The sequence below is a fragment of the Drosophila sulfurigaster genome, chromosome 2R (genome assembly GCF_023558435.1).
Source record: "Drosophila sulfurigaster albostrigata strain 15112-1811.04 chromosome 2R, ASM2355843v2, whole genome shotgun sequence".
NCBI lineage: Eukaryota > Metazoa > Arthropoda > Insecta > Diptera > Drosophilidae > Drosophila > Drosophila sulfurigaster.
The window spans coordinates 36279747-36305038 of NC_084882.1; the positions used below are offsets into that span (position 1 = coordinate 36279747).

The following is a 25292-nucleotide window of genomic DNA, read 5'->3' on the forward strand; positions in this document are numbered from 1 at the left end:
ACCATAAAGATTTTTGCATAATTTATGCGTGACTCGTTGTCAACGCGTTCGAAATTAGTTTTTTGCGTTTTTCACCGCCACAAGAAGAGAAAAAGCCAGGCTTAGGATGCTGCTCACACTCCCATTTAGTCGCCTCCCCTCTCCCACTTCCACCCCTCCCCACTCACCACTCTTTGTTTGGTTTCTCTGCGGCAGCGAAGAGCAATTTTTCGACGCTTAAGCGCATTGCTGGCCAGCCGCAGACTCAGTTCGACGGCGACAGTCAAACGTGAAGCACGTGAAGTCATTTTGTGTGTGAGTGTGTCGCAGTTACCGTAATCGAATAAGAAGAAGAGGAAGCAGAGAAGTTTGTGCCTGGCAAACGAAAGACTTAGGCGACAAACTTGCAAACTTGAACTTGCTGAAAGTGTGTGTGTGTGTGTGTGTGCTTATGCTTAGATCGAGTGCACGCGAAAGTGCAGCCTGTGAAACGGTAACGGTAAACTGCAATCGGTTAACGGTAAACGGTTAACGGTTAAACGCGCAATCGATTGAATAATAAACGGTTAAATGATCAAATCGCTTGCAATTGTCATTGAAATCGCATTTCGACAATGTTTCAACTCCAACTACAAAAACACGCACAAATACACACACACATACTCTACCCTTTTCTTTAAGCATATTAGTTCCGTTTGGCAGCAGCCGGCTATTATATAATCGCAGGTCAAAAGCGAAATTTGAGTGTTAACAAAAGCATGCATAAATTACGCGCAAATAAAGACAATACTAATTTTTTAAAGTCACGTTATCAACATTAAATTCCATCTATCAAAAATTCGCTCTTCAACTTTGCTCTCTCTCTCTCTTTTTGACGTCTTTCTCTCAGCTTTTTCTCGCACATTGCTGCAGCTGCTTTTTTCGCAGTTTACTTTTGGCTTTGCTCAGTTTTTGGGCTCTTCAACATGTTTGACTTATTTATTTATCTTTTTTTTCTTTTTCATTTTGCTGTCGGTTGTATTTTTCTTCAATATTTACCTTTTTTGTTTTGATCGGCGCTTACGTAATGCATTGCATAGCGGTATTTTGCTTCGAAGTCGCTTCGAAGTCTCAGCCTGACCGAGTTTTATCACTGGACATGTTGCTCCCAGTTTGCCACTTGTCTCCATCTACATCTCGATCTCCTGTCTGCTTCTCTCTCTCACTCTCTTTTAGCTAATTTCCATACTTATGTGCGTCTCTATACTTTTGACAGTCAGTGTAGCTCACAACACAGCTGACTTTAGTCTCTTTACTTCGCTCGCTCTCTTTTGGGTAACTGGCCAAACAACTTTCCACGAAAGTGCAAGTGTTTCCTTTTCATTGTTCATCGTCATCATCATCATGGTGAGCTTCGTGATCGCTTTAATAATCATTGTCATAATTATGATCAAACTGCTGCTGAGGCAACAGCACACAAATGACGACAATGTCGACGTCGTCGCACTTGAGGCCGTCCGCTTCGAGCCTCAAGTAGGAAGTGGGTTACTAGTTTAAGCGTTGTCTGACTCGCTTTAAATAGTGGGCGTGGCTGCGCAAAAAACTTGTTAATTTGCACACGAATGTTTTGCACAAATTTGAATGGAAATTTGGCAGAACATCTTTGTAGAGAGAAAGGAGAGAAATGAGAGCAAGTTTATAGCTTGGTTGATTAACCTCGTCTGTCAGTCACAAATGGAAACCAGATACAATCAAATGCGACACCTTATGCATAGCTAATTAATCATACGCCCTGTGAGCCATGCAAATATTTAGTCGCTGCTGCTTCCAAGTGCGCACAATGACCTCAAATAATCAAATTGAATAATTTCGGTTGTCGCATAAAATAAACAATAGAGAGAACAAGCGACTAACTAGCAACGACAATCGACAACAAATTCGAAAATAATATCTGCCAATTAAACGTAAAAAGACTCGCGTCGGAAAAACTGAGCTCAAGCTCAACCTCAGTTCGCTTTTCGCTTTTCGGTTTAGTTGAGCTCAGCTCAAAGTTTTGTGTTTTGTGTGCTGCTGTTGACATTCGCATTTTTTGGCCCTGACCAAGAAGTAGTCTCAGAAGCGTCGCAGTTCGCTTCGGTTCGCTTTAGTCGCTGTGTGTCTCAAGTGTGTGTGTGTGTCTTAAGTGTGTGCTTTGACAACACACATTATCAGTTCAAGACTAATGCATTATTCGCTTCTATTTGCTTAGTCGCCGCTGTCAACATGATATGTAAAAGACTCTCGTGTCCGGTGCTCCTCCTCTCCCCGCTCCTCCTCCTCAGCCTTCTGCTGTTCACGCTGCTGCTCTGCCATGAGTCCGCCTCCATTGCCATCGCGCCCTCCACATTTGGCACCGCGATTGCACGCGCTGGAAAGATTTCAAACACGCTAAAGGTGAGTTCAAAGAAAACACGCGTCAGCTTAGTAGACATCCGAAAGAGAGGGAGAAAGAGTGAGAGAGAGGGAAATCCTCTCTGAACTTATTTATAGCTGTTTGTGTTGACTCTATAAATTATTGTCCATCAATGCGTGGTTTCAACTTGAAGCGGAAGTTTTTAGTTAGTAACTATTGACAAACCTTATTCGGAAATCCGAGTGCGAAAGTGTCGCTTTTTTAAGGCCAACTTATATACTTATTAAGAAATTTGCATGCAATAAATACTCGATTCATTTTAGTTTGAAATTGTATGCGATTTCTAAAGTTAAATTTGTGCATAAGATACTTTAATGATGCAATACTTAACTGCTTTTGTTTAATCATTAGTTTAGTGACTACTGGAAAGATTATTCTCTTAATTAACGTCTCTTTTTTCAACAGAAAATTAATGCTTAGTATTTTCACATTTCATTTGCAAACAAAAAGATTATTCTTATGAAGAAGATATTCAGTTCTATAAGTGAGATTTTCAACTGTTGTGCAGCTTATTTCTAACAATTATTTTAGCAAACATTGGTAATATTGTTCTATCAGTTAGCGCGTCTTTAAATGATTAAATAAAATGCTAATTCTTTTGCTAATAATTGCCAAAAAGTAGTAAATTCATTTCAAGCAGATACTTACTTCAAAGAGAAGACTCTTTAGCTGATTTGCCACTTGAGTTTAACAATTATTTTAGCAAATATTCGTGATATTGCTCTTACAAGTAAGAAAGTTATAGTCGAGTGTGCTCGACGGTGAAATATCCGTTACTCATTCTAAATAAAAGTAAAACAGAATTGATCTTAATATATATCAAATTAATATACTGCAAAAAATACTAAAATATACCAAAGGCTATACTTTGGTATAGACAGTACTTCATTCAAAATATACCATTTTGAAAATTTAAAATATACCAAATAAATATACCAGAAAAATACTATTTATAGCATATATTTTGTAAGTACTACCCCAAAATATACCATATATTGGTAAATATACCATTAAAAATATACTAAAAAGTACAAAATATACCATATTATAAAATTTTAAAAAATTCTTCAGTAATTACTCTCTAATATATACCATGAACTCCTTCATTTCTTAAAGCATTTTATATTCGTTAGATATTCAGCTTATTCTTAGCAAATATTTCAACATTGTTTTCTTTAATTAGCTCTTTTAATACTTCATAAACTACCAACTTCATTTGGAGCTAAATAGTTAATTCATTTGAATATAAAACTTACTTTCGCAGCTCTTTCTTAGCGTGAAATTTAAAGTTGTTTATCTTGAAATTATGCTTTAAGCCAAATATGGCATTAAATTTAGATCCCATTGAAAGTGCGAGCAATGCCGGGAAAACCAATGTTAATGTGATGCATGCAATATAAATATGTGTTATGTACACATACAGACACATATTTAAACAAAGAAGCACACAATTGACAACACTTGAAGCGTGCCAGAGTCGAAAAATTTGCTTACAACGCTTTTTGACTTTAAATCAAAGCCACAACAAGTCTCCATTTCTTTCGCACTCGCTGAAGTCGAAAGGTGTTGCTGTCTCTGTCGCTGGCATGTCGCAAAATGTGTTGTTGCTATTTCGAAAAGTAAGTCTCTGGAATGAAGCTGAAGTCATTGTCTTAAACGCTTCTTCTCTTTATTTTTAACTGTGTCTGAGTTGCCGCCTTTGTGCGCAAAAAATTCAAAGACTGAAATGCAGATTGCATTTACAGGTGCCTGTTAATGGATTTTATGGCCATGCGCATACGTTATTCGCCTCGGTTTTGGCTTTCAGCGTCAGCTTCAACTCAGAGCAATTCTCGTTATACGACCAAGTTGTACTTTATGAGCCACGAACAGAAAAAACAACACAAATATTTTCGGTGCTATTCAATTGACTTTTGGCCATGGCTTTAAAGAATCTGTGCCCAATGCGCGTGAATGACAACTGCTCACCAAATACGACTTAAATCGAGTCGAGTTGAGTCGCTTCGAGTTGAGTACGCGACTATTTGCCAACCGATCTTGAATCTTGAATCTTGTACGATTTATTTACATCGCATTGCCAATGCCAACACAAATTATGCTGCTTCCCCTCCCTGCTCCCTCTCCCTCTTCAATCCCATCTACAATTTAAGCTGCACTTTAGCGTGCACATTAAGCATTTAACTTCCACTTCATCACGATGCTTTGATGATTATGTCTTGCTGTGATTTATTCTCTCAGCTTGTAAACAATCAATAGAATTTGTATGGGCTATTAATATGCAGTTGCATAACTTAAAGCTCTTAGCTTTGTTTAGACAGAGATCGGGGCAGGAAAACTGTTTGTTTTATTTCCTCCAAAATCGTTTTACAGCTTTATTATCATTGTATAAAACTTGATTATTATTTTTATAGAATGTTGTTTTAAACACTCAATTCAAACGATGCAGAACTTTAACTTTTGAATAGATTTTTTTGCAGCTCAATTATTAGATTTGAATTCCTGATTATCATTTCTACTAGTCAAATCATTGGGAACCAAACTGGTTTAATATTTTCATAGAATGTTGCTTAATTAAAGGAAGCAGAACTTAAGCTTTTAGGTAGAGATCTTAGCAGAAAAAGTGTTTGTTTTATTTCGTCTAAAATCGTTTTACAGCTTTATTATCATTATAAAAAACTTGACTATTATTTTTATAGAATGTTGTTTTAAGCACTCAATTCAAACGATGCAGAACTTCAACTTTTCAATAGAGATTTTGGCAGGAAAACGGTTTGTTTTATTTCCTCTAATTACTAGATTTCAATAACTGATTATCTCTTCTAGTCAAATCATTGTAAACAAAACAGGTTTAACATTTTCATAGAATGTTGCTTAAAAGACTCCATTCATAGGAAGCAGAGCTTAGACTTTTAGATAGAGATCTTAGCAGAAAAACTATTTGTTGTCAGATTTGTTGGCAGTTTTATTTCGATATTTGATTACCTTACATGAGTCTTAATTAAAAAGATATATTATTATATATAAGTGTAAGCTAGAGGAGTTCAAGTATAAGAGATAGATAAATTTTTTTGGCAGGAAAATAATTTGTTTTATTTCCTCTAAGATTTTTTAAGAGCTTTATAATTATTCTAAAAAAACTTGATTAACATAGTTATAGATTGTTGTTTGTTTTAAAAAATAGTAATGTAGTATAGTAATAATAGTAGTATACGATATTTGACAATTTGAATCTAGTTTGCAGTTAATCATTGCAAAAAGAACTTGATTAATATTTTAATAGAATATTGTTTTCAACACTAAAACCAACAAACGTAGAAAATACGCCAAAAGAGGTCCAATACTATCATTTGATATAGATCTTTGGCATGAACAAAGTTTGTTTTATTTCCTCTAGTCTCTATATTAATTTCGTTAGTAAATTAAGCAATCGACTTTTTTGGTCGAATCATCATAAAATGCATGACAAATAACTTTTTTAGAATTTTGTTTGAAAGATTAATTTTTACATTAAAGTAGTTATCATTATTTGCAACTTAATTGCAATTAAAACTTCAGAAAATGCATGGTCATAATATTACAGAATTTAATTGTTTAATAGAGTTAATTCAAAGCAAGCAAATCTTTAACACATCTTTGAAGTATTATTAATACACGTAAGATTTTTGAAAACAATTTTTGTATTTTTATTGTCTTGCTTTAGAATATTTATACATTTTGCAGCTTAATGTAACTTAATCATTATAGTTTAATAATTTTTGCAGAATTTTATTCAAAACTTTAACACTTTGACTTCATAAATTTTTGATTTGCATCTTTTGATTTTGTAATATAGAAAAGTAAACAAAAGTTTTAACTTTCGCCTAACACGTAATAATTCTTGAATATTAAATAATATATTATTGTAGGTATTACATTTGGTTAAAGGGCAATATAGTATGTCAACTCTGCAGCAAATGTTATATATGATAATTGAAGATTGGCATCAGGTGAGCTGGAAATCTGTGTGTCCTCTGTGTTTGTTTGGTTGTTTGTGTCTCACTTTTGTGTAATTAATGTCAACGTTGTAGATTTACTCGATTAACTGTTTAACACGTCTAACACCAACACAACGATAATTGATTAACGAATTAAATAAATAACTAAATTACAATCGAACATTTCCGTTGGCTTCTCAGATAACATTGAAAGATTAATTAATATCAAATGCAGACAACAACAATTAGGCAAGTAAAGCAACAGCAAAAGCAACAACAACAACACGAACAACAACAATGACAGCGTCTGCTTTGGTTTATTGCATGTTGTAGGCGGCGTTTAGAAGAGCCTGCTCGACTTGCAGTTACGCTGTAAGCTATGTGTACAGTTATAATATTAAAATTGTAGATGATATTAGTATGAAATTGATTATATTATAGATTGAATCAGGCAATGTTTCTTTGTCTTTAGTTTGCTGTTAATTCTAAGCTGAGTCTGCTCGACCTTTGAATACTCATTTACTCTCTGTACTCTGGCAATAATGTTTGTTATAAACATAAGTATGTGTGTCATATTTACAAATAAAAATTTGATAAACTAAGTAATTTGTAAACAAATAAGAAATTTATAATATTAATAAAATACTAAAATTATACCAAACGTTATATTTGGTATATCAATATACTATTTGTATACTGATAAAATACTAAAATAAACCGAGGGATATATTTGGTATATCGATATACTATTACATTCAAAATAAAATTAATATACCAAAAAATACTAAAATATATCAAAGGTTATATTTGGTATATCGACATACTATTGCATCGAAAATTGAATTAATATACTCCAAAAATACTTTTTAGTATTTCAATATACCAAAAAATATACCATATAGTACAAAATATACCAGATTGTTAACCTAAGCAAAGCAACCAAATTATAGCCTAAGCAACTTCAACAGTAATGCAGCAATTCTTCAATGCCATTACTCAAATTAGTAATCGAAAGACAACTTTTAGAAAATCTATACATTCTTCACTTCAAAGTCTAAGCTACCCTCTGGAATTATTCGACATTTTACTCGGTATACAAACGAATAACAGTTACGAGCATTAATATAAAAATGGAGTAAAATAAAGCAAATACTCGAACTTACACGTTAAATCGCAACTGTTTTGTGGCGATAACTCAAGTGCAACTGAAACTGAAGCTGAAATAAAAGCGAAAAGCGAACGAAGCGAAATGAGTAGCGAAAACTTCAATTAAATTGGAAACGTTTGTTTTGGCTTTGGCTCAAAAGTCGGTTAGCTGCGGTCGCGAGTGCAACATTAACGGATGCAGACAGTCAGACAGTCAAAGATACCTTTGAAAAGTGACAGAGGGAGTTTTTGTGTGTGTTGTGTCTCGTGTTTTTTCCCACTGTGCAGACAGAGTGTGCCAATGTGCTCCACTGTGAAAACAAAGCACAAATCATAAAGCACAAATATAGTATTCAAATAACTCAAAAGTTTTACTGTCTCTCGCATTGCGACGCGTGCCGCGATTGCAGCAACAGCCACAACTTTGACTGCAACTGCAACTGCAACGGCAGCAACTTTTTTTTACTGTTTACTGTCTGGCAATTATTAGCGTTTGCATTGCATAAAAAAGAGCGACAAGCGACCACGCCCCCCCCCTTGGAGCCATGGCCTGCCGCCCATACACGCCCTATGTGCTGGCCAGCATTGCATTGTTGTTGTCCCTCGGTCTGATTCTCTTTGCCATCTTCATGGAGCGTCACTCGGAGCCAAAGAATCAAATGAAGATGCAACAAGTTCAAAATGTGAATTGGAATTGGGATTACGCAGAGCTTGAAGATGTTTTGCCCACCGAAGCGAGTTTGCCACAGTCCGAAGATATGTTTAACGCTTTGGCCAGAGCTTTGTTGCTCGTTGCCACTACACCAGCAACCACAACAACAACAGCAGCAACCACTACAACTCAATCATCATCGTTGGATTCATTGACCACTGAATTGGCTTCCGGGTCAACCGGAATCCCGCCCCCAGTTGAGGTTTGTTTTGCCTTTGACTTGATTACGCTTCATAGTGAAATATTTATGCAATGCATTTTCTATCTGTTGTCTGCTGTTGTTGCTGCAACTTTCTACTTTGTTGCATGTTGCAGTTGCAGTTGGCGATCTGCCGGACTGCATTTATTTTCCCCCTCTGCTCCTGCTTCTGCTTTTTTCGTATTTATTTTTATATTTCGAGCGTAGCGTGAAAGCGTCCATCTGTCTTCATTGTTGTTGTAGTTGTTGTTTGTTGGTGATGTTAACTTTATTGTTGTTATTATTGTTGCTGTTATTACATAATATATGTGTGCATTATAAATGGCATCATTTGTGTGTTTACTGCGTTTAAATGCCGCAAATTGCCAGTTGCAACCAACTGAAGAATTCAACACACAACAAAGTGTTAAGCTACTCACTTGCATTCAAGAGGTTAACAAAGGGCGTTATTTATTCAATCTGTAATTACTTTATGAGAGGAAACTCTTTGAAAAATGCATTACCTAATGCATTTATTAATGCTACTTCCTATTTTGTGTATTAAATATTAACAACACGAACATTTCAATACAACGAATTATGACAGCTTCTGAATTTTCATTTCCTTTTATTTGTTAGTTAAGTTTAACAATTTGTACATATTTTTATTAATTTCACTAGGCTTCATTTAATATTTTTGCATCTCAATTTAGGTTTTCTTATTTTTGTTTGTTGAGTAAATTTCAGTCAAGGTAAATTAATTTATATTAATCGGATTATGTTTCGTTTGATTCGTTATGTTTTCTTTAATAGATCATTTCAAATTTAATACCACATTATTTATTTAAATCAATTATTAATATTAATATGTATTCAAATATGAAGAAATAATATAAAAGTGACAACAGGTAGAAATTAATTGAAAATATAAATGACCAGAACGAATATTATTTATTCACTAATTTGACCAAAATTTGGAGTTCAAGAAACATATTCATTAAGTAAATACTTTATTGTTGAATAGTTTGCCTTAAAAAATAATTTATTTATCCACTTGAAGTAAAACAAAACCTGTTAAAATATCCACATTTATGCGTCGCATTTTGAGTTCAAGATCAAAAACTAATCTAGAGGAAATTGGGTTATTTCCATGAGTTTGTCTCAAGTCTCGAGAGAGGAGATTTAACTCTGACCTACTTCTGAGTAAATTGATATGTGGGGAATTTAATTAAAAAATGTATCTCGATCGAGAAACAGTTATAAATAATAATCGCAAACAGTTTTATAACCGGCTACACCCACATTAGCATAAAAAGAGAGAGACAAAGGCTGAGAGAAAGATAGAGACAGAGAAAAAAAACAGAGATAAAGCTAAACCACGCATATTATAGCGGGTCAAGAGTTTGGGCAGTGAGTGTCATAAACAAAAAACAAAAAAATAATGATGAATAAAAGAAATAAATGAAATTAGCATAAAGTGTTATAAAATGTGAACTTGAAACTGGCCACAAGCGACGAACGTCTAGAGTTTGGTGCGTTAAAGACGGCTCTTTAACTGTTCAACTTCAGTGCTCTAGTGCTTAAATGGCCAAATGGCCAACTGGTTAAATGGTTAAATGTTTAACTGTCCAAGTGTCCGAGTGGCCAAGTGTGTCATGATTCACTTCAGCTTCGAGATACAGATACATTTCAGCTGTGGGGCACACGCCGAGCCGGCTAATGTGACAGCTGACAGACGAACAAGAGACGGACGGACAGACAGACAGACAGACAGACGGACAACAATGTGGATACAAATGTGTCTTTGAGTAGATCTAACTACGAGCTTTGGCTTCAAGCTTCAAGCGTTGGCTGCACGTGACTCTAAGCCATTGTGTTGTTGCCACTTCGCTTGTTGCCGCCTTTGGCAAAGTGTTTTCATTTTCTTTATGTGTATCTTTTCTATACACTAGACTAAAGAGCATTGCAACTGCTTCACGAAGTTGGCAACACATTCAAAGGGGGCTCGTCAAAGCAGAGCATATTTAAAGCCAAGGCTTGACTCAACTAGAGGAGCTCAAAGAGTGCTTTAAGTGCATTTAAATTCAAGTTGAATTACCGCAAATGGTTGTCAAATTAAGCACAAAATATTTAGAGATGCAGCAGAGTAAACAGTTGAATTATTTCTTCTGTTATTATATTTAAAGTAAATTTGAATAAATTTAAATTATAATTAAACGTTTCAATTATTTAAAATGCTTGTCAAATTAAGTACAAAATAGGGACGGGGCAAAGCTATAAGAAATAGTAAAACTAAGACTACTTTTATTGTAATTAAATTTAACTTGTATCACTTAGAAATGATTGTCTAACTTAATACTAAATGGCCAAAGTATTTAAAGCATATATTTCATATATCAAATTTTGTTACTAAAAATTCTAATATACTAGATAGTTAGATATGCCAGGGACACATTTTAAATTTAAAGCAAGCTAAAACCTCATTTACAATATTTTAAATCTAGGCTTCAATACTCAAAGCTCTTATTACAAATATAGAAGAAACAACAGTACAAAGAATAGTAAGTCTGCCACTTCTTTTATTGCATTTATGATATTAAATTTCAACTATTAGTACATTTGAATTTAATTTGAAATACCTAAAATGATTGTCTAACTAAATACCAAATTGCCAAAGTATTTAAAGCATATATTATATTTTATATTATATATTAAATATCAAATATTATTGCACTCTAACTCAATATACCAATCAGTTAGATATTCAAGGCCCACATTTTAAATATCAAAGCAGAAAATTAAGACAAAACCTCTTTTATAACATTTTTAATTTAGGCTTTAATACTCAAAGCACTTATTTAAAATATAGAAGGAACATCATAGTAAAAAGAATAGTAAATCTGTCACTTCTTTTATTACATTTATGATATAAAATTTTAACAATTATTACATTTAAATTTAACTTGAAATACCTAAAATGATTGTCTAACTAACTGCTAAATATTTTGAGCACTTAAAACACATATTTAAAATATTAAAGTTGTAGTTCAAATACATTTAAATTCAACTATAATTACCAAATGAATTGCAAACTAAGTGCTAGAGTATTCATTATTCTTCAGCGCCCAGTTTTGTTTGTGTTTGTTTTGTTTTAATATACTTAGCTTTTGGTATGATGTAAATGGCATTTCAATTAAATGAAATTTGCTTGGCGGCGAGGCAAGGCAAGGTAAGGCAAGGTTGCCCGTTAACATCATTAAAACTGGGCAGCCCCAGTGGGGACAGGGAGAGAGAGAAAGAGATAGACAACAGAAAGAGAGAGGGCAATAAAGAGAAACAATAACAATAATGAAATTGTCAACTATTACTGCAACAAGCGACTAACCGAATACTGAGTACTGTGAGTACCCAGAGTGAGTAGTGAGTAGTGAGTAATGAGTGAATGAATATGCTCGTGGTGAACTTGAGTGTGTTTGCACAAGGCGCTCGCCAGCTGACATGCTTGCAAATTGTCATTGATGCCATGAACTTAATATAAAATAAAACTTAAATTGCAGGAGACGACGGCCTGGAAAACATTGACCTCGCATCCCAATTCGTTGGTGCAATTGCTGCCATCGAGGGCCATGCGAGTGGTGCAGGAGGTGGTGCGATCGCTGCGGGTAAGTAACAAGCCAACTTGACGACCTTGTGGTTAAATGCCAAATATAGTTAGTTATGTTATGTGTTTGTTGTGTGCACACGAATCAATCAACAACTCGTTGAATTCCAAGCAACTGCAGCTTGAAGCGGGTCAAGTCTTCTAGTCAACCGGCTTCAAGAACAAAGAAAGATCAGCTGTGTGGCACGAAATTTTAATTATTTAATGCAAAGCTGGTTCTCTGTCTTGTCTTGTCTTTTTTTGGCTATTACATTGCGGCTAATGGCTAATGGCCAATGGCCAAAACACGATTGCGCAACATTTGCACCATGGCCTCCTTCTGCGAAATAAACTCCAACGCTCAAACACTCGACCGCTGCTCAAGATTAATTCTTACATATTCTTGCAGCTCTTGCGCAATCATAACCCACACATTGACACAACACATTTACATAGAAACATCACACTAATAGTATTATAAACATGCACTTGCAACTAACTGCCACAAATGCTACCACCTCATGGATACTTGGCATGGTGCAAAAATTAGTAGCACTTCACTTGGCAGTTCAAATTGTCGGAATACTCTTTTTATAGAAGTGTATTACATATTGAACGTCGATAAAGTTTGTTTTAAGAATACTTACTTGTCTGACTTTTTTCTTTATAAATAAGTAACTTTTGCTTTAAAACTAATCTATGTCACTTCGATTTGATTTATAGCTGTCAGCTTTACGATTGACATTTATTGAGCACTTTAATTTATTTCTACGAAAGAAAATATTTTTAAAGATTGAAGTCATCTTTAAAGCAACTTTTTCGTTTTTGCAGTTGTGGCAATTAATATTAGCAGATCTTCACATTAACGAACTATATTTATCACAAACAAATATATTGAGTGCTGAAAGCTACTAAAATCTTTACTGGTATATCTTAATATTTGGTTATTTAATTTATTAACTAAAAATTGGATTGACTGTTGAGTTATTTTTTAAATGTTAACTAGGTGATCTTCACATTACAGTATTAAAGCATTGCATACATTTCCTGAAGGCTCAAAGTTATAATACTCTTTTACCCTTATAAGTTACTTGTCTGCTGTTATATGAATTAATAAATCTATAGAAACATTAAACTATTTAATACTCAACTGATTGTTTTTTTAACATTGCTACGTATTAAGAGTGCATAAAATTGTATGTTTTTAAACATTAATTTTTTACCAAACAATTCACATACCCAAAACCTTAAAGAGCATTAAATTTTCGATCAGCTTTATTTATTGTTTATTCTCTTGCACCAACTTGTAAATTAGAGAAGTTCGCACGCTAGAGTTTTGGCAACTTTTTTGCTTGATTTGCTTGCTGGTAAATTCGCTATATACATTACTCGAATTTGCAGAAGGAGCGCGAAATTGTGGCGAGCACAACGCTGGGCAAGGTGCGAGGCAGATACTTGAAGTATCGCTCAGGTGAACGAGGTGGTTACTACAGCTTCAAGGGCATGCGCTACGGAGCGGCGCCAATCGGAGCCAGAAGGTGGGTTCAACTTGCTGTTTGAAATGCAGAATTCTGAATAAAAAGATTGTAATTCTTTCACAGATTCCGCGCTGCGGAGCCAGAGAAACCTTGGACGGGTGTGAGAGATGCTTCAAGAGAGGGTCAAAGTTGTCCGCACAAGAACATGATACTCGACACGTTCAAGGGAGACGAAGATTGTCTGTTCCTCAACGTGTTCACTACAAGAATGCCCAAGGAGGATGAGTAAGCAGAGAAGTTATTAATATTATAAATTTCTTTATTTATTTTATACATACTTCAGAAGTTCTAAGATCTTTACTCATACTTATACTTATTATGAATTTCATTATTTATTTTATACAAAATTTTAGAAGTTTTAAGACATTTACTCATACTTCTACTTATTATGAATTTCTTTATTTCATTTTTACATAATTTGAGAAGTTTTAAGACCTTTACTCTTACTTTTACTGATTATAAAGTTTTTTATTTATTTTATACATAATTTTATAAGTTCTAAGATCTTTACTCTTACCTTACTTTAATTTAAATCAATCTTTCAATTAGATCCCAAGTCAAGCTACCTGTCATGGTCTGGCTGCACGGTGGCGGGTTTTCCTTTGGCTCTGGCAACTCTTTCCTCTATGGCCCTGACTATTTGGTTGCCGAAGACATCGTTCTCGTCACGCTCAACTACAGACTTGGTCCTCTCGGCTTCCTCACCGCTGGACCCGATGCGCCTGGTAATCAGGGATTGAAGGATCAAATACTTGCTCTTAAGTGGGTCAGGGATAACATTGAAGCCTTCGGTGGCGACCCAAATCAAGTGACCATCTTTGGCGAATCAGCTGGCGCCTCTTCAGTGCAGTTCCTCTTGCTCTCTCCATTGGCCAAGGGTCTGTTCCATCGCGCCATCTCACAGAGCGGCTCTGCTTTGAATCCCTGGTCCATGGCGGCGAGTTCAAGTCAGAGAGCAGCTCGTCTGGCTGCCAATCTGGGATACGTGGGTGCCAACAACACTGAGGAGATCTTGGACTTTTTGCGTCGAGTGCCGGCAATGAAACTGGTTGAAGCAGCGCCCACAACGCTGACTGCTGAAGATCAGCGCAACAACATCGGATTGCCTTTTGTGCCCGTTGTCGAGGGATATTGGAACGAGGACTCACAGGAGGAGAACTACTTGGAGGAACCGTTCCTCACGCAGCATCCCAGCGAAATGTATGAGGAGCACAACTTCAACAGCGATGTGCCCTACATGACAGGCTACAACACACACGAAGCGATGCTCTTTATAAGAAGTGAGTAGAATTTTTATATCGCATTTGCATATTTTGAACTATATATATAGATAATATAGTAACTAGTATAGTGAATATACATATATAAAATAATATAGTATTTCGAAAAACTTTTAATTATTTCGTTATTAGCATACATTTTATAATATTAACTTTTATTCACTTTTATATTTAGACCCTTATCTTGTGGAAAAGTGAAAAAATAGTATATTAAGTTTGTCAAAATTGAAATGTGGCTAGCATCAATTTGAAAATCAAATCAACATCATTATATAGCCCACAAGTTCATAATCATACCAAGCATTAGCTGGATTTTATGAAACTATTAACTTTTTACTTAATTCGTGCTCAAAATTGTGAAAATTACTTAGATCGTAAATATAACTAAAAGATTTAATGGAATGAAATTCAAACAAACAAGAATCCAACAAAAATACTGCAATACTCAAGTTTATTATACAAAGAGAAAATCTTAATATGTAAAGTGTCTACTGCAGTGACAACTTGATTGTAGGTTTCTAGCTTTGTAAGCTTAGACCGTAAATATACGTAGAAGATTTAAAGGAATGAAATTCAGTTCATTTAAAGCCAATTCAAAACTTGTAATACATAAGTTGAATAACTGAAAATGAACTTAAAATGCTTATTTTTGAGTAGTACATAAAAGGGGTCTATTGCAGTCATAACTTGACTGTTGCTTTCTAACTTCATATTTAAATCAAAGTGTTGAATCGCAAAAAGTGTTTACTTAAAATATGAAATTTTTTTTGCCTGCAGGACTGCGTAAGAATCCACAGCTGTTGGGCATCATTGAGAATGATTTTGGTCGCCTCGTGCCTCATGATCTGAATGTCACGCACGTGCACGACAGAGTCACGCGTGAGATACGCTCCTTCTACCTGGGCAACAAACACGTGGGTCTCGAGTCCGTGGACGAAATGATAGCGGTCAGTATAAAGACTTCTCTTTACTTTTCAATTTCCTTATTAACTTGACATTCTTTTCAGCTCCTCACTGATTTGATGTTCCTGCAAGGCATTCGACGCACAGCTCGCAATCACGCCAAGTTCGGCAATGCGCCTGTCTACATGTATCGCTTCTCCTTCGATGGCGCTTTGGGATTATACAAGCGCATGTTGGGCATCCCTAGGCCAGGTGTTTGCCATGGCGATGAGATGGGCTACTTGTTCAAGTTTGGCTTCTTCAATCTCAGCTTGGATCCCAAGTCAATGGAGGTGCAAGTGAAGAATCGCATGGTGCGCATGTGGACAAACTTTGCCAAATATGGGTAAGTTTTATAAAGTAATCTAATGAACAGAACTCTAACATGTTCTCTACTTTTCAGCACGCCCACGCCAAACTTTGATGATCCCATACTGAACACCAAGTGGACGCCCATCGATGCCACGAATGTGATGAACAGCCTCAATTATTTGGACATCTCGCATGAGATCAACATGAAGACAAATCCAGAGCCAGAACGTCAGAGATTCTGGGATGAGATGTATCAGCATTACAACGGTGCGGCCATGTGAAGTTGCCACACATGTTTATCACCATCTCCACACACACACACATTCACACACTCACACACACGATTTTGCCATTTTGTCAGAGAGTGAGCAGAAGAATATTTAATGCAAATATCATTGTAAAATTATCGTAGTTTGTAGCCAATTAGTTTGTTAGTCCAATTAGTGTTTAGCTTGTACATAAGTGTTGCAGCATTTATAAACATTTACACACACACACACTCTCCACATATACACACACAAACATGTAGTTTAAGCAATTGTACTTATAGCATACCCAAAGCCAACAAATCTTTTCCTTACTTCTCATTGTACAATATCAGGTGTAAATAGTCAAAAGGCTTTTCTTCAAAGTGTCCAACATTCAATTCGAGATCTGTTTGAATTCTGATCCGATCCACAATAAAGTTGTAAACGTGTTTGTCCATGACACACGTTTTTTTGTATCGTATTTAAAAGCGTCTTTTTATTGGAAATTGCGAATTATTGCTGCTTGTTTACATTCGTCGTTGAATAAATTCTCATTGATGGGAAAGCAAATAAAATAATCGTATTAAATGGTAATTGACAAATCATTTCGATTTCGATTTCAAAACTCATCGAAGAATGTTGACTCATAAAAGTTTGCTGTGCCTTCAAGCATAAGCTGCTTGTATGCAATAAAAGTGTTGCATACTTTGGGGCTGCTTTAGTTATAGCTCAAAGTTCTATAGCTTATGGCTTCATTCCGATAGATGGCGCTAATGTTCCGCTTGTTGGCCAATGCGAAATGCCTTCAAACAAAGTATTAAATATTGTAAGCAATTTCAGCATATTGTTTAATATTGAAATGATAAAGAAAATAGAAATTTATCAAGTTTAATTCTGCCTATTAATAATATTAATATTTTCACCTTATTTTATATTCGACCCACATTAAAATTGTTTATCGTTGTAGTCTCTCAATGCAAATACTTTGCATACCTCTCGTCGCTGGTAGATAATCATTAAACAAATTATGCATAAATCTCAAAAATACGCTAATTGGAAAAAACAAATGCGTGAGACGGAGGGGTGCTATTTAAAAATAGCAACGCATGGGCGCCATTCAATGCATTAAAAACAAATTAGCAGCAGGGATTACAAGTGACCCAATGATTGCCAACAAATTTGCACTTGAGGCGAGACAAAGGCAGAGTAGCAGAGTGGGTTAAGGGGGAAGGTACACACATATTAATATGCTCTCTGTGTGAATGCGGCAGTGCAGTCGAATCTTGGGGCACGCTCATTGTCAAGCTGCGTAACAAAGCTGATTATTCAATTATCACAGCTGCTTTTGACTGGGCGCTCTTCATCAACACTGTCAGCTGTCTGGCTGCGACTGCTGCGACAATCGTTGAGGTTGGGGTTGTGGCTGCTGCCATTCACAATTTACCGAGAAATGCTCGTAATTCATGTAGTTGTTGCTATCATTCTCCCCTTTGCTCTGCACTCTTCACTGTTTGCTTCCCATGTCAGCTGTGACTACCGCATAGAAACTGAAGATCAAATGCGATACCTCCTCTTTATTGACTAACTTATTACTAATATTCTATATTGTGTGTGTAGTTCATTCACTTTTAATTAATTAGCAAATTCATGACGCGTAACTCGAGCTTTACTCAGCCATTCTTTGGCTTCCGCGTAGCTCTGAGATTTATGTGCAGCGTGCAGCAAAATGACGCGTGAGTTGTCTGCAGTCAGCAGTGCGTAAATATTACGTATACGCCACCGCCACTTCACACTCTCCACTCATCAACTGTTATCAGTGTTTACCCCTCACGAACACTTTTGGTCAAGGTAAAGGCGTATACTCGATATTACGTATACGCCACCATTGAATTGCAAGGTCGTACCCTACTCTCTCTCGCTCTTTGCTACCTTTTAATTTCTTTTGTCCATTGAAAACATCAAATATAGATAAGCGAACCGCACTTATCGCGCTTATCTTCCGCCTCATTTTCAATTTAAAAATCATTTCAATTGAACTTTTCTCGTCCGTGTGTGTGAGTGTGTGAGTAACTGTAACTGTATCTCTATCTCTATATCTCTTGTTGTATCTCTGTGACTGTGCGAGAGCATCAATCTGCCCCGAGAGTGCGAACTGAGCTCATTTACAGCCCCGAAGCCGAGTCGAGCCGCCTTTTGTTCACAACTTTTGTTTAGTTTTGATATTTTCTTGCTGTCGCTGACACCGTCGACTGTCGTCGTCTCTCGACTGTCACTCTCGCAGTCGCAGTCGCAATCGTCATTTAATCCGTGACATCGTCTCTAGTGCTCGATTCAGCCTCAACTTTGGCTTGGCGTGATCTCTTTCGTTCGCAAAACAAAGCTCAACTTTTAGCGGTTTTTATGCAAAAATAAATAACACAAGTTGCTAAAGATGTGTTAAAGTGTTTTGCATGACAAATACAACAACAAAGAAAAGAAAGAAGAAAAATATACACGCTTAATGCTCGTTTTAAAGGTGCCAATTAATTGAAAATAGTCCGCTCGTAAAAAGGTGCTAAAAATATTTAATCCCAATCGAGCCAAACAACCAACAAACGAAACCAAAAAGAAAATAATTGAAAGGTGTGTCCGCATTGAAAACTTTTTATGTATTTTTAACCGGCCTAACACATTCTTAAGTGCCTCAATAGGATTAAATAAATAAAGACGGAAGCTGCCTTTTTTGCTGGTGTTGTGAATTCTCGCTAGGCTTCTTCCCAGGCATTTTAGCCAGCTGCTTAAAGCCAAATGTTGCTGCTGCTGTTTATCGTTTGTTATGAACATAAAATGTTGAATAACGTTTTGTGTAGTCGTTAAGGTTTATTTGGACAGCAATTAACTGCCCATTTTCCAGCCAAACAGCTAGAAATTAAATCTAAGAAATATGCGTGGATTTCATTTTGACATTTATTGGAAATAAAGTAAATAAATATTCAAAATATTCTTTCAGGCTTATCAATATTAAGTCAGTTAGTAAATTAGTTGTTAGTCAGTGATTTTTTGAACTGAAGAAAACAGATTGTTTAAATGAAATTAGATCCAGGAAAAGTGCAATTTATTTTTGATATTTATTAAAAAATAACCAAATTATTAAATGTTCTTCTGGGAAATTTTATCATTGAATTTTATCATTTTATTGAATCATTTCTTAGTCAATTAGTAAGCCATTGATTTATTTAACTAGAGGAATTATAGAAAGACGATTGACATTTTTTTTAGAAATTAAGCAAATCATTTAATGTTGTTTTGAGCAATTTTATATTCAAGTGAATCATTATTTACACAGTGATTTGATATTACAAAGCTAGAGAAATTAAATAACCTATTTGAAGAATGAATGAATTTATATTTGGCATTACCAAAAAAACAAAAACTTTTTCCAAAGCAATTTAGTTGTAATTTAATTTTTAGTCAGTAAAGCAGTGATTTCATTAACCAGAGAAGTGGAATTGTCATAAGGAATAAAGAGTAGATTTTTATTTGACATTTATTGGAAATAAAGTACATAATTAAATGTTCTTTTTGGGTATTTTATTACTACTGAAGTAAGTGATTCATTTGACTATAGAATAGAAATTGTAACAATGAAATTAAGACTAGAAAGAAATATTTTGAGTATTCAGCTCAATCAACATTTAGTTAGTAAATCAGCGTCTTATTTAACCAGAGAAAGATAGTCTGTTATAAAATGTAGATTTTTATTTGACATTTATTAAAAATAAAGCACATAATTAAATGTTCTTTAGGGGTACTTTTTAACTATTGAACTAAGTGTTTCATTAAGCCATAGAATTGACAATGAATTTAAGACTAGGAAGATATATTTAGAGTTAGTAAATCAGCGTCTTAATTAACCAGTGAAAGATAGACAGTAACAAAATAGAATTGTTTGCATCATCTCAGGGCAAACAATGTGCTGTAAGAGTGACAAATTCAACACCCCACGAGGCGCTGCAAATGAGGCCCTTTTCTGGACTGATAAAAAGCGTCGTCGTCGTCATCGTCATCATCGTCGTTGTTGTTGACGGTGTTGTTATAAGCACGTTCAAGTTTTGCAAACATCAACTAAATCTATTATACGTGATGCACTTTTCGCACCTCTTAAAGTGTCTCTGGGCACTCTGTAGTCTCTAGTGTTTTGTGGCATCTAAAGTGGCCTTTTTCAATGTGACATCCACAGATGCGTTTCAATTTCACGAGCCACACGGCGGCTGTGACAACAACATCGGCGCCAGCATCGACCACAGTCGCTGGCTACAACAAGGAGAAGTCTGCACAGCCGCTGAAGAGGCCGCCAACAATCGAGGAGGATCCCGATTCACTGGACAGTGTGATCAGCAATCCACAATCGTATCCCATCACAATTGTTCCCAATCGCCCAGCCAGCTTCTACGGCCTCTCCACAAATGGCAAAGCGTTTCAACGGCAGCCAAGTTGCAGGTAAGAAAGGGGGGGAATCGATTATGTTTACTCGATGTTTTGGCAGTCTTCTAAGTGATAGAGTCAACTGTGGATTATTAGTTAGAGCTGCTCTAATTTCCCAATCAAATACTGACAGCTTAGGCATTGACTATCACAATCGATAGTTCCTAGCTTCAGTTGAGTTTTGTGCGCGTTCGTCTAAAGATCGCGATGCCGCTGCAGGTGCCTTTGAGCGATGTCCAAGTGGATCCAGTTGATGGCGAGACCCTCGCAGGCGACAAGGATGAAACCTTTACCCACATGAAGGAGTGGAAGCGACAATATATGAGAGGCATTTCACACACTCCATCCCAGGCTGGAGTCTACTACGAGGCACTCAAAGGATCCAGCCACTCGCTGGCCAAAGGGTATTTAGAGATTCGAGATTCGAGATTGTCTCTCCCGACATTCAACTTGAACTTGCTGCCCAATCAAAGCTACAGTCTCTACACTCTAACAGATACGATTTGTTTTGCTGATTAGCAGTGCGACGCTTATTTGGCTTTTTAAGTGCTCCATGCGCTGTTTGCTGTTTGCGGTTGTAATTTATACAGCCGCCCACGCCGCAATTCCCAGTTCTCAGTTCTCAGTTCACTTGAGTTACGTTCATAGTTGTATCTCTCTTGTTTCCCCATTCCACTCATTAGGCTGCCCATTGAAATTGGGACTACACGGCGTATTATTCATCTGTCATCCGCAACGTTGACATTTTGTCGTATTTATTTCTCACTCGTTAAGCGATTTGTTTCAGGTTGAGACACAAGTTTATCACTTCCACATTTCATTTTATCAATCACTTACTTCTCCCGCATTTTTCCCACATTATGAAGTCATTTCCTGCAGAAGCCTTCTCTTCATTGCGTTGGCGTTGTTTTCAGTAGTTCAACTCGCAAGTTGAAGCAAATTAACAATTAACCGAGTGGCGGCATTTTCATCCATCTTCAAAGCAAATGTGAATCATCTAACGCCAGCCCTGTGCTGTGTTAAATTCGATTAAATTTTATTTATGGAACCAGCACAATGTCAATTAATCGCCCAAGGGGCTGCAAAGTGTCGCAATTCCGAAGTAGATGCAAAATTGCATGTGGGCTGAACTCAACTCGAATCTTTTTCATTGCGATTATCCACTGAGAGTGCTGCACTTTAATTTCAGTTAATTAAACCGATCACACTTAGCATCAAAAGTGTGTCTTTGGCACTTTTAGCTGACATTGACCAAATGCAACATCGCAACGTGTTAATTAGCTGCACTTTGTTGCCTCTTAATTTAGACAATTAGTCGAAGAGAGGGGAACGGAAAATGGAAAACGGGAGCAAGTCTGGACAGGCAATTCAATCGTAGACAGACTGCATGACATTGAAGTCCACAGCGAATGCAAGTGAATCTATTCATTTGCATTCAAATGTCTAGTTCGCTGACAATGTCAGAGGTCAAAGCTATTGGGCAGCCAGTTCTTAAGTTCTTAAGTGCATTATGCTATAATCCAAGTAGAGCCAAAATATTTCATTAATAATAATAGCATTTTTAATGAGTTTATATTTTACAGTTCTTACTTTTAATGAAGCAAGAGAATTCTTTATAACATTATTAAATCATTTATATTCCAATGAGTAAATATCTTTCATCTTTTTCACAGTTCTTAGTTTCAATAGAGCAATATAATATTTAACAACATTTTAAATTAGTTTATATTAAATTAAATTCTTATCTTTTCCTCAGTTTTTAGTTTCAATAAAGGGAAATAATACTTGAAAGAATTCTTTTGCCTTTTCCCTCCATTCGAAGCAAATAATATTTTCAACTTTACATGACTTTTAAAGTATCGAAACCTGCTCTTGGTATTCAGTTTTTAAAAGAAATAATTTCTTAATTTATTTTAAACTTTTTTGTACTTAGAAATTCTTATATTACGTAACAAAAAATATATAATCAAATTTAAGGTGGGGCTAGAAATTAGTCTTTTTTTAAAATAATTACAAGCTTACTTGATCTTCTAGCGGTCTTAAAATAACGACAATAAACCAATGAGTCAACTACTTTTTTCCTTTTGCAAATAAGATCCGATAGAAAAAGGCATTTAATTTTCATTTCGGCAAGACAAACTTTCTATTTTTGCAATTCGAAAGAATATTGTAAAAGTGAAAACGAGAGCACCAATTTTTTCGTTTTCTGTTTTAAAACAAAAACGAAAATCAAAAGTGAATACCGGTGCATGCCTGACTGTTCTTATATTTTACTAAACAGCGTATCTTAATGTTGCTTAGGTTCTATGTTTTTTGAACTATTACTCATGAGAGCTTAAATTTTGTAGGTCAACAAATAAGAGAGTTTTTATGACAAGAAAAATCTTCGGTTATCTCAGTAGGGCAACTTAATGTAGTTTAACATTAATGTGCAAAAAGAAAGTAGCAGAACATCCATGCAACTGCAATTGTAGAAAAGTCGTTGCATACTTTTGGGCTGTCTATGAAAATCGCTTCACTATTCATCGTAGTAGAGTGGCGTTGTTTCTATTTCTTTTCCCTTTCTTTAACTTATTCGTTCACTATTGATTCTTATACTCACTCTTCCCCTTCTCAGATCTCGCAACTTCCGCCCGGGCAGCATGCGACGCGTGCGACGTCGCGCGGTTTTCAAGAATGGCGACTGCAACGTGGTGCAGAAGCATTTGCAGCGACGACGCGTGCGCTTCCTGCAGGACATGTACACAACGATGGTGGACTGGCAATGGCGCTGGACACTGCTCGCCTTTGCACTCAGTTTCATACTCTCGTGGCTGTTCTTTGCTCTCATCTGGTGGCTCATCATGTACACACACGGCGATCTCGAGGAGCTGCACTTGCCCCACAATCAAGGTAAGTCTAGGGTAAAATAGTTAAAGAAGTTGAAACTAATATGAATCTGTTGCCACAGAGGACTCTGGCTGGGCGCCTTGTGTCTCTGCCATTGATGGCTTCACCTCCTGCTTTCTGTTCTCCATCGAGACACAGCACACCATCGGCTACGGTGTGCGCACCACGTCTCCTGAGTGTCCAGAGGCCATCTTCATGATGTGCTTCCAGTCGATCTTTGGCGTTATGTCCTCCGCATTCATGGCTGGCATCGTGTTTGCCAAGATGACGCGTGCCAAGCAGCGAGCACAGACGCTGCTCTTCTCCAAGCATGCGGTGATCTGCCAGCGAGATGGTTGCTTGTCGCTGATGTTCCGGGTTGGAGATATGCGCAAGTCGCACATTATTGGCGCGGGAGTGCGTGCTCAGCTGATCAGGACACGCAGCACAAAGGAGGGTGAAGTGATGACGCAGCACTTTACGGAACTGCAGATTGGCAACGACGAATCTGGCGCGGATCTGTTCTTCATCTGGCCCATGGTGATTGAGCATAGGATTGATGAAAGTTCTCCGCTTTACAACCTGAATGCCACCGACATGCTGCAGGATAAGTTCGAGATTGTGGTTATCCTAGAAGGAACTGTGGAGTCAACGGGACAGTCAACACAAGCCAGATCGAGTTATATTAACACTGAGATACTCTGGGGACACCGCTTCGATCCTGTGGTGCTCTACAACAAAGATCTCCAGGCTTATGAGATTGACTATGCGCGCTTCAACGAGACCACACAAGTGGACACGCCCCTTTGCAGCGCTCGGGAGCTGAATGAGATCTACAAGATACAGGAGGGATTCAGGACACCAGGTAGAAGTCGGATAGTGTAATGAATAAGTTAATGCTTACTGTTCCTTTGTCTATGCAGAGACCACTTTCAACCTGCGTCAGGTGTCATCGAACAATCATTCCGATCAGGCCTCATAACGCTTCTGTCTCGTCCAATGTTTCGTCTTCTTATTTGTTGCTATATTTACATTTAGTTCTTAGCTTTGTTATTCCCCTCGTTTCCCCTCGTAAGTTGTTCCCCACTCAAAAGGGATTCCTTTGCTATAATATTTCGAGATTTCTTTACAGCTGCGACGGCTTGCTGCTCGCCCAATCTCTCGACGACTTCGACGCAATCGAACGGCTCCGCTCGGAGGCAGCGCTGGCAGCTGTCGATGCCCTTGCAGCGAGGCTTTTCTAGCGACACTTGAACACTTGAAAACTGAAGTTAATAAATGTTTGAGCTTTTAGTTTACACCAAATTACACGTTTCTCTCGCTCTCTTTCATATTCATATAAATGACACATAATTGCCACTCGTGTTTCCCAATTGCAGTTCACATCAAATTCCACATCGAGTTTCGGTTTCTGTTTCGGTTTCAGTGCCCAGCCCACTCATTAGGCATCATTAATAATCCCAGTGCAGAAAAATTATCAATGCAAAAGGTGCCAAAAAAAACCATATACAAAACACTCGGAACAAGTTTGTTGTTCAAGTCTTTTGATTTGTGAGTGTGGGAGACAAGGAGCTACAAAT

General features: G+C 36.6%; 2 protein-coding genes across 5 annotated transcripts; both read left to right on the forward strand.

Annotated features, from left to right (window-relative positions):
- Positions 1 to 238: 238 nt before the first annotated feature.
- Positions 239 to 16861, forward strand: LOC133837138 (juvenile hormone esterase). 3 transcript variants are annotated; one of them, XM_062267809.1, is made up of 9 exons: positions 239 to 294; positions 2207 to 2391; positions 11978 to 12082; positions 13462 to 13598; positions 13662 to 13823; positions 14148 to 14878; positions 15656 to 15825; positions 15886 to 16166; positions 16224 to 16861. In XM_062267809.1, the coding sequence occupies exons 2-9, from the start codon at positions 2221 to 2223 to the stop codon at positions 16411 to 16413; spliced, it is 1947 nt and encodes a 648-aa protein (XP_062123793.1). In that variant the 5' UTR covers positions 239 to 294; positions 2207 to 2220; the 3' UTR covers positions 16414 to 16861. The 3 variants fall into 3 exon arrangements, with proteins under 3 accessions (XP_062123793.1, XP_062123792.1, XP_062123791.1); XM_062267808.1 differs by having other exon boundaries at positions 259 to 472; XM_062267807.1 differs by lacking the exons at positions 239 to 294; positions 2207 to 2391 and adding an exon at positions 7769 to 8444.
- Positions 16862 to 18628: 1767 nt separating this feature from the next.
- Positions 18629 to 25017, forward strand: LOC133837609 (G protein-activated inward rectifier potassium channel 3). Of its 2 annotated transcripts, XM_062268429.1 has the most exons (6): positions 18629 to 19002; positions 20600 to 20859; positions 23462 to 23736; positions 23795 to 24577; positions 24636 to 24783; positions 24845 to 25017. In XM_062268429.1, the coding sequence occupies exons 2-5, from the start codon at positions 20600 to 20602 to the stop codon at positions 24692 to 24694; spliced, it is 1377 nt and encodes a 458-aa protein (XP_062124413.1). In that variant the 5' UTR covers positions 18629 to 19002; the 3' UTR covers positions 24695 to 24783; positions 24845 to 25017. The 2 variants fall into 2 exon arrangements, with proteins under 2 accessions (XP_062124413.1, XP_062124414.1); XM_062268430.1 differs by lacking the exons at positions 18629 to 19002; positions 20600 to 20859 and adding an exon at positions 21014 to 21248.
- Positions 25018 to 25292: the final 275 nt, after the last annotated feature.

Bases quoted from the DNA above. Each gene is read 5' to 3' on its own strand.
- LOC133837138 (XM_062267807.1), top strand. From the start codon at position 8,076: ATGGCCTGCCGCCCATACACGCCCTATGTGCTGGCCAGCATTGCATTG. The intron at 13,599-13,661 runs GTGGGTTCAACT...ATTCTTTCACAG, and splicing joins GCGCCAATCGGAGCCAGAAG to ATTCCGCGCTGCGGAGCCAG. The intron at 14,879-15,655 runs GTGAGTAGAATT...TTTTGCCTGCAG, and splicing joins AGCGATGCTCTTTATAAGAA to GACTGCGTAAGAATCCACAG.
- LOC133837609 (XM_062268429.1), top strand. From the start codon at position 20,600: ATGCGTTTCAATTTCACGAGCCACACGGCGGCTGTGACAACAACATCG. The intron at 20,860-23,461 runs GTAAGAAAGGGG...TCCCCTTCTCAG, and splicing joins CAACGGCAGCCAAGTTGCAG to ATCTCGCAACTTCCGCCCGG. The intron at 23,737-23,794 runs GTAAGTCTAGGG...CTGTTGCCACAG, and splicing joins GCACTTGCCCCACAATCAAG to AGGACTCTGGCTGGGCGCCT.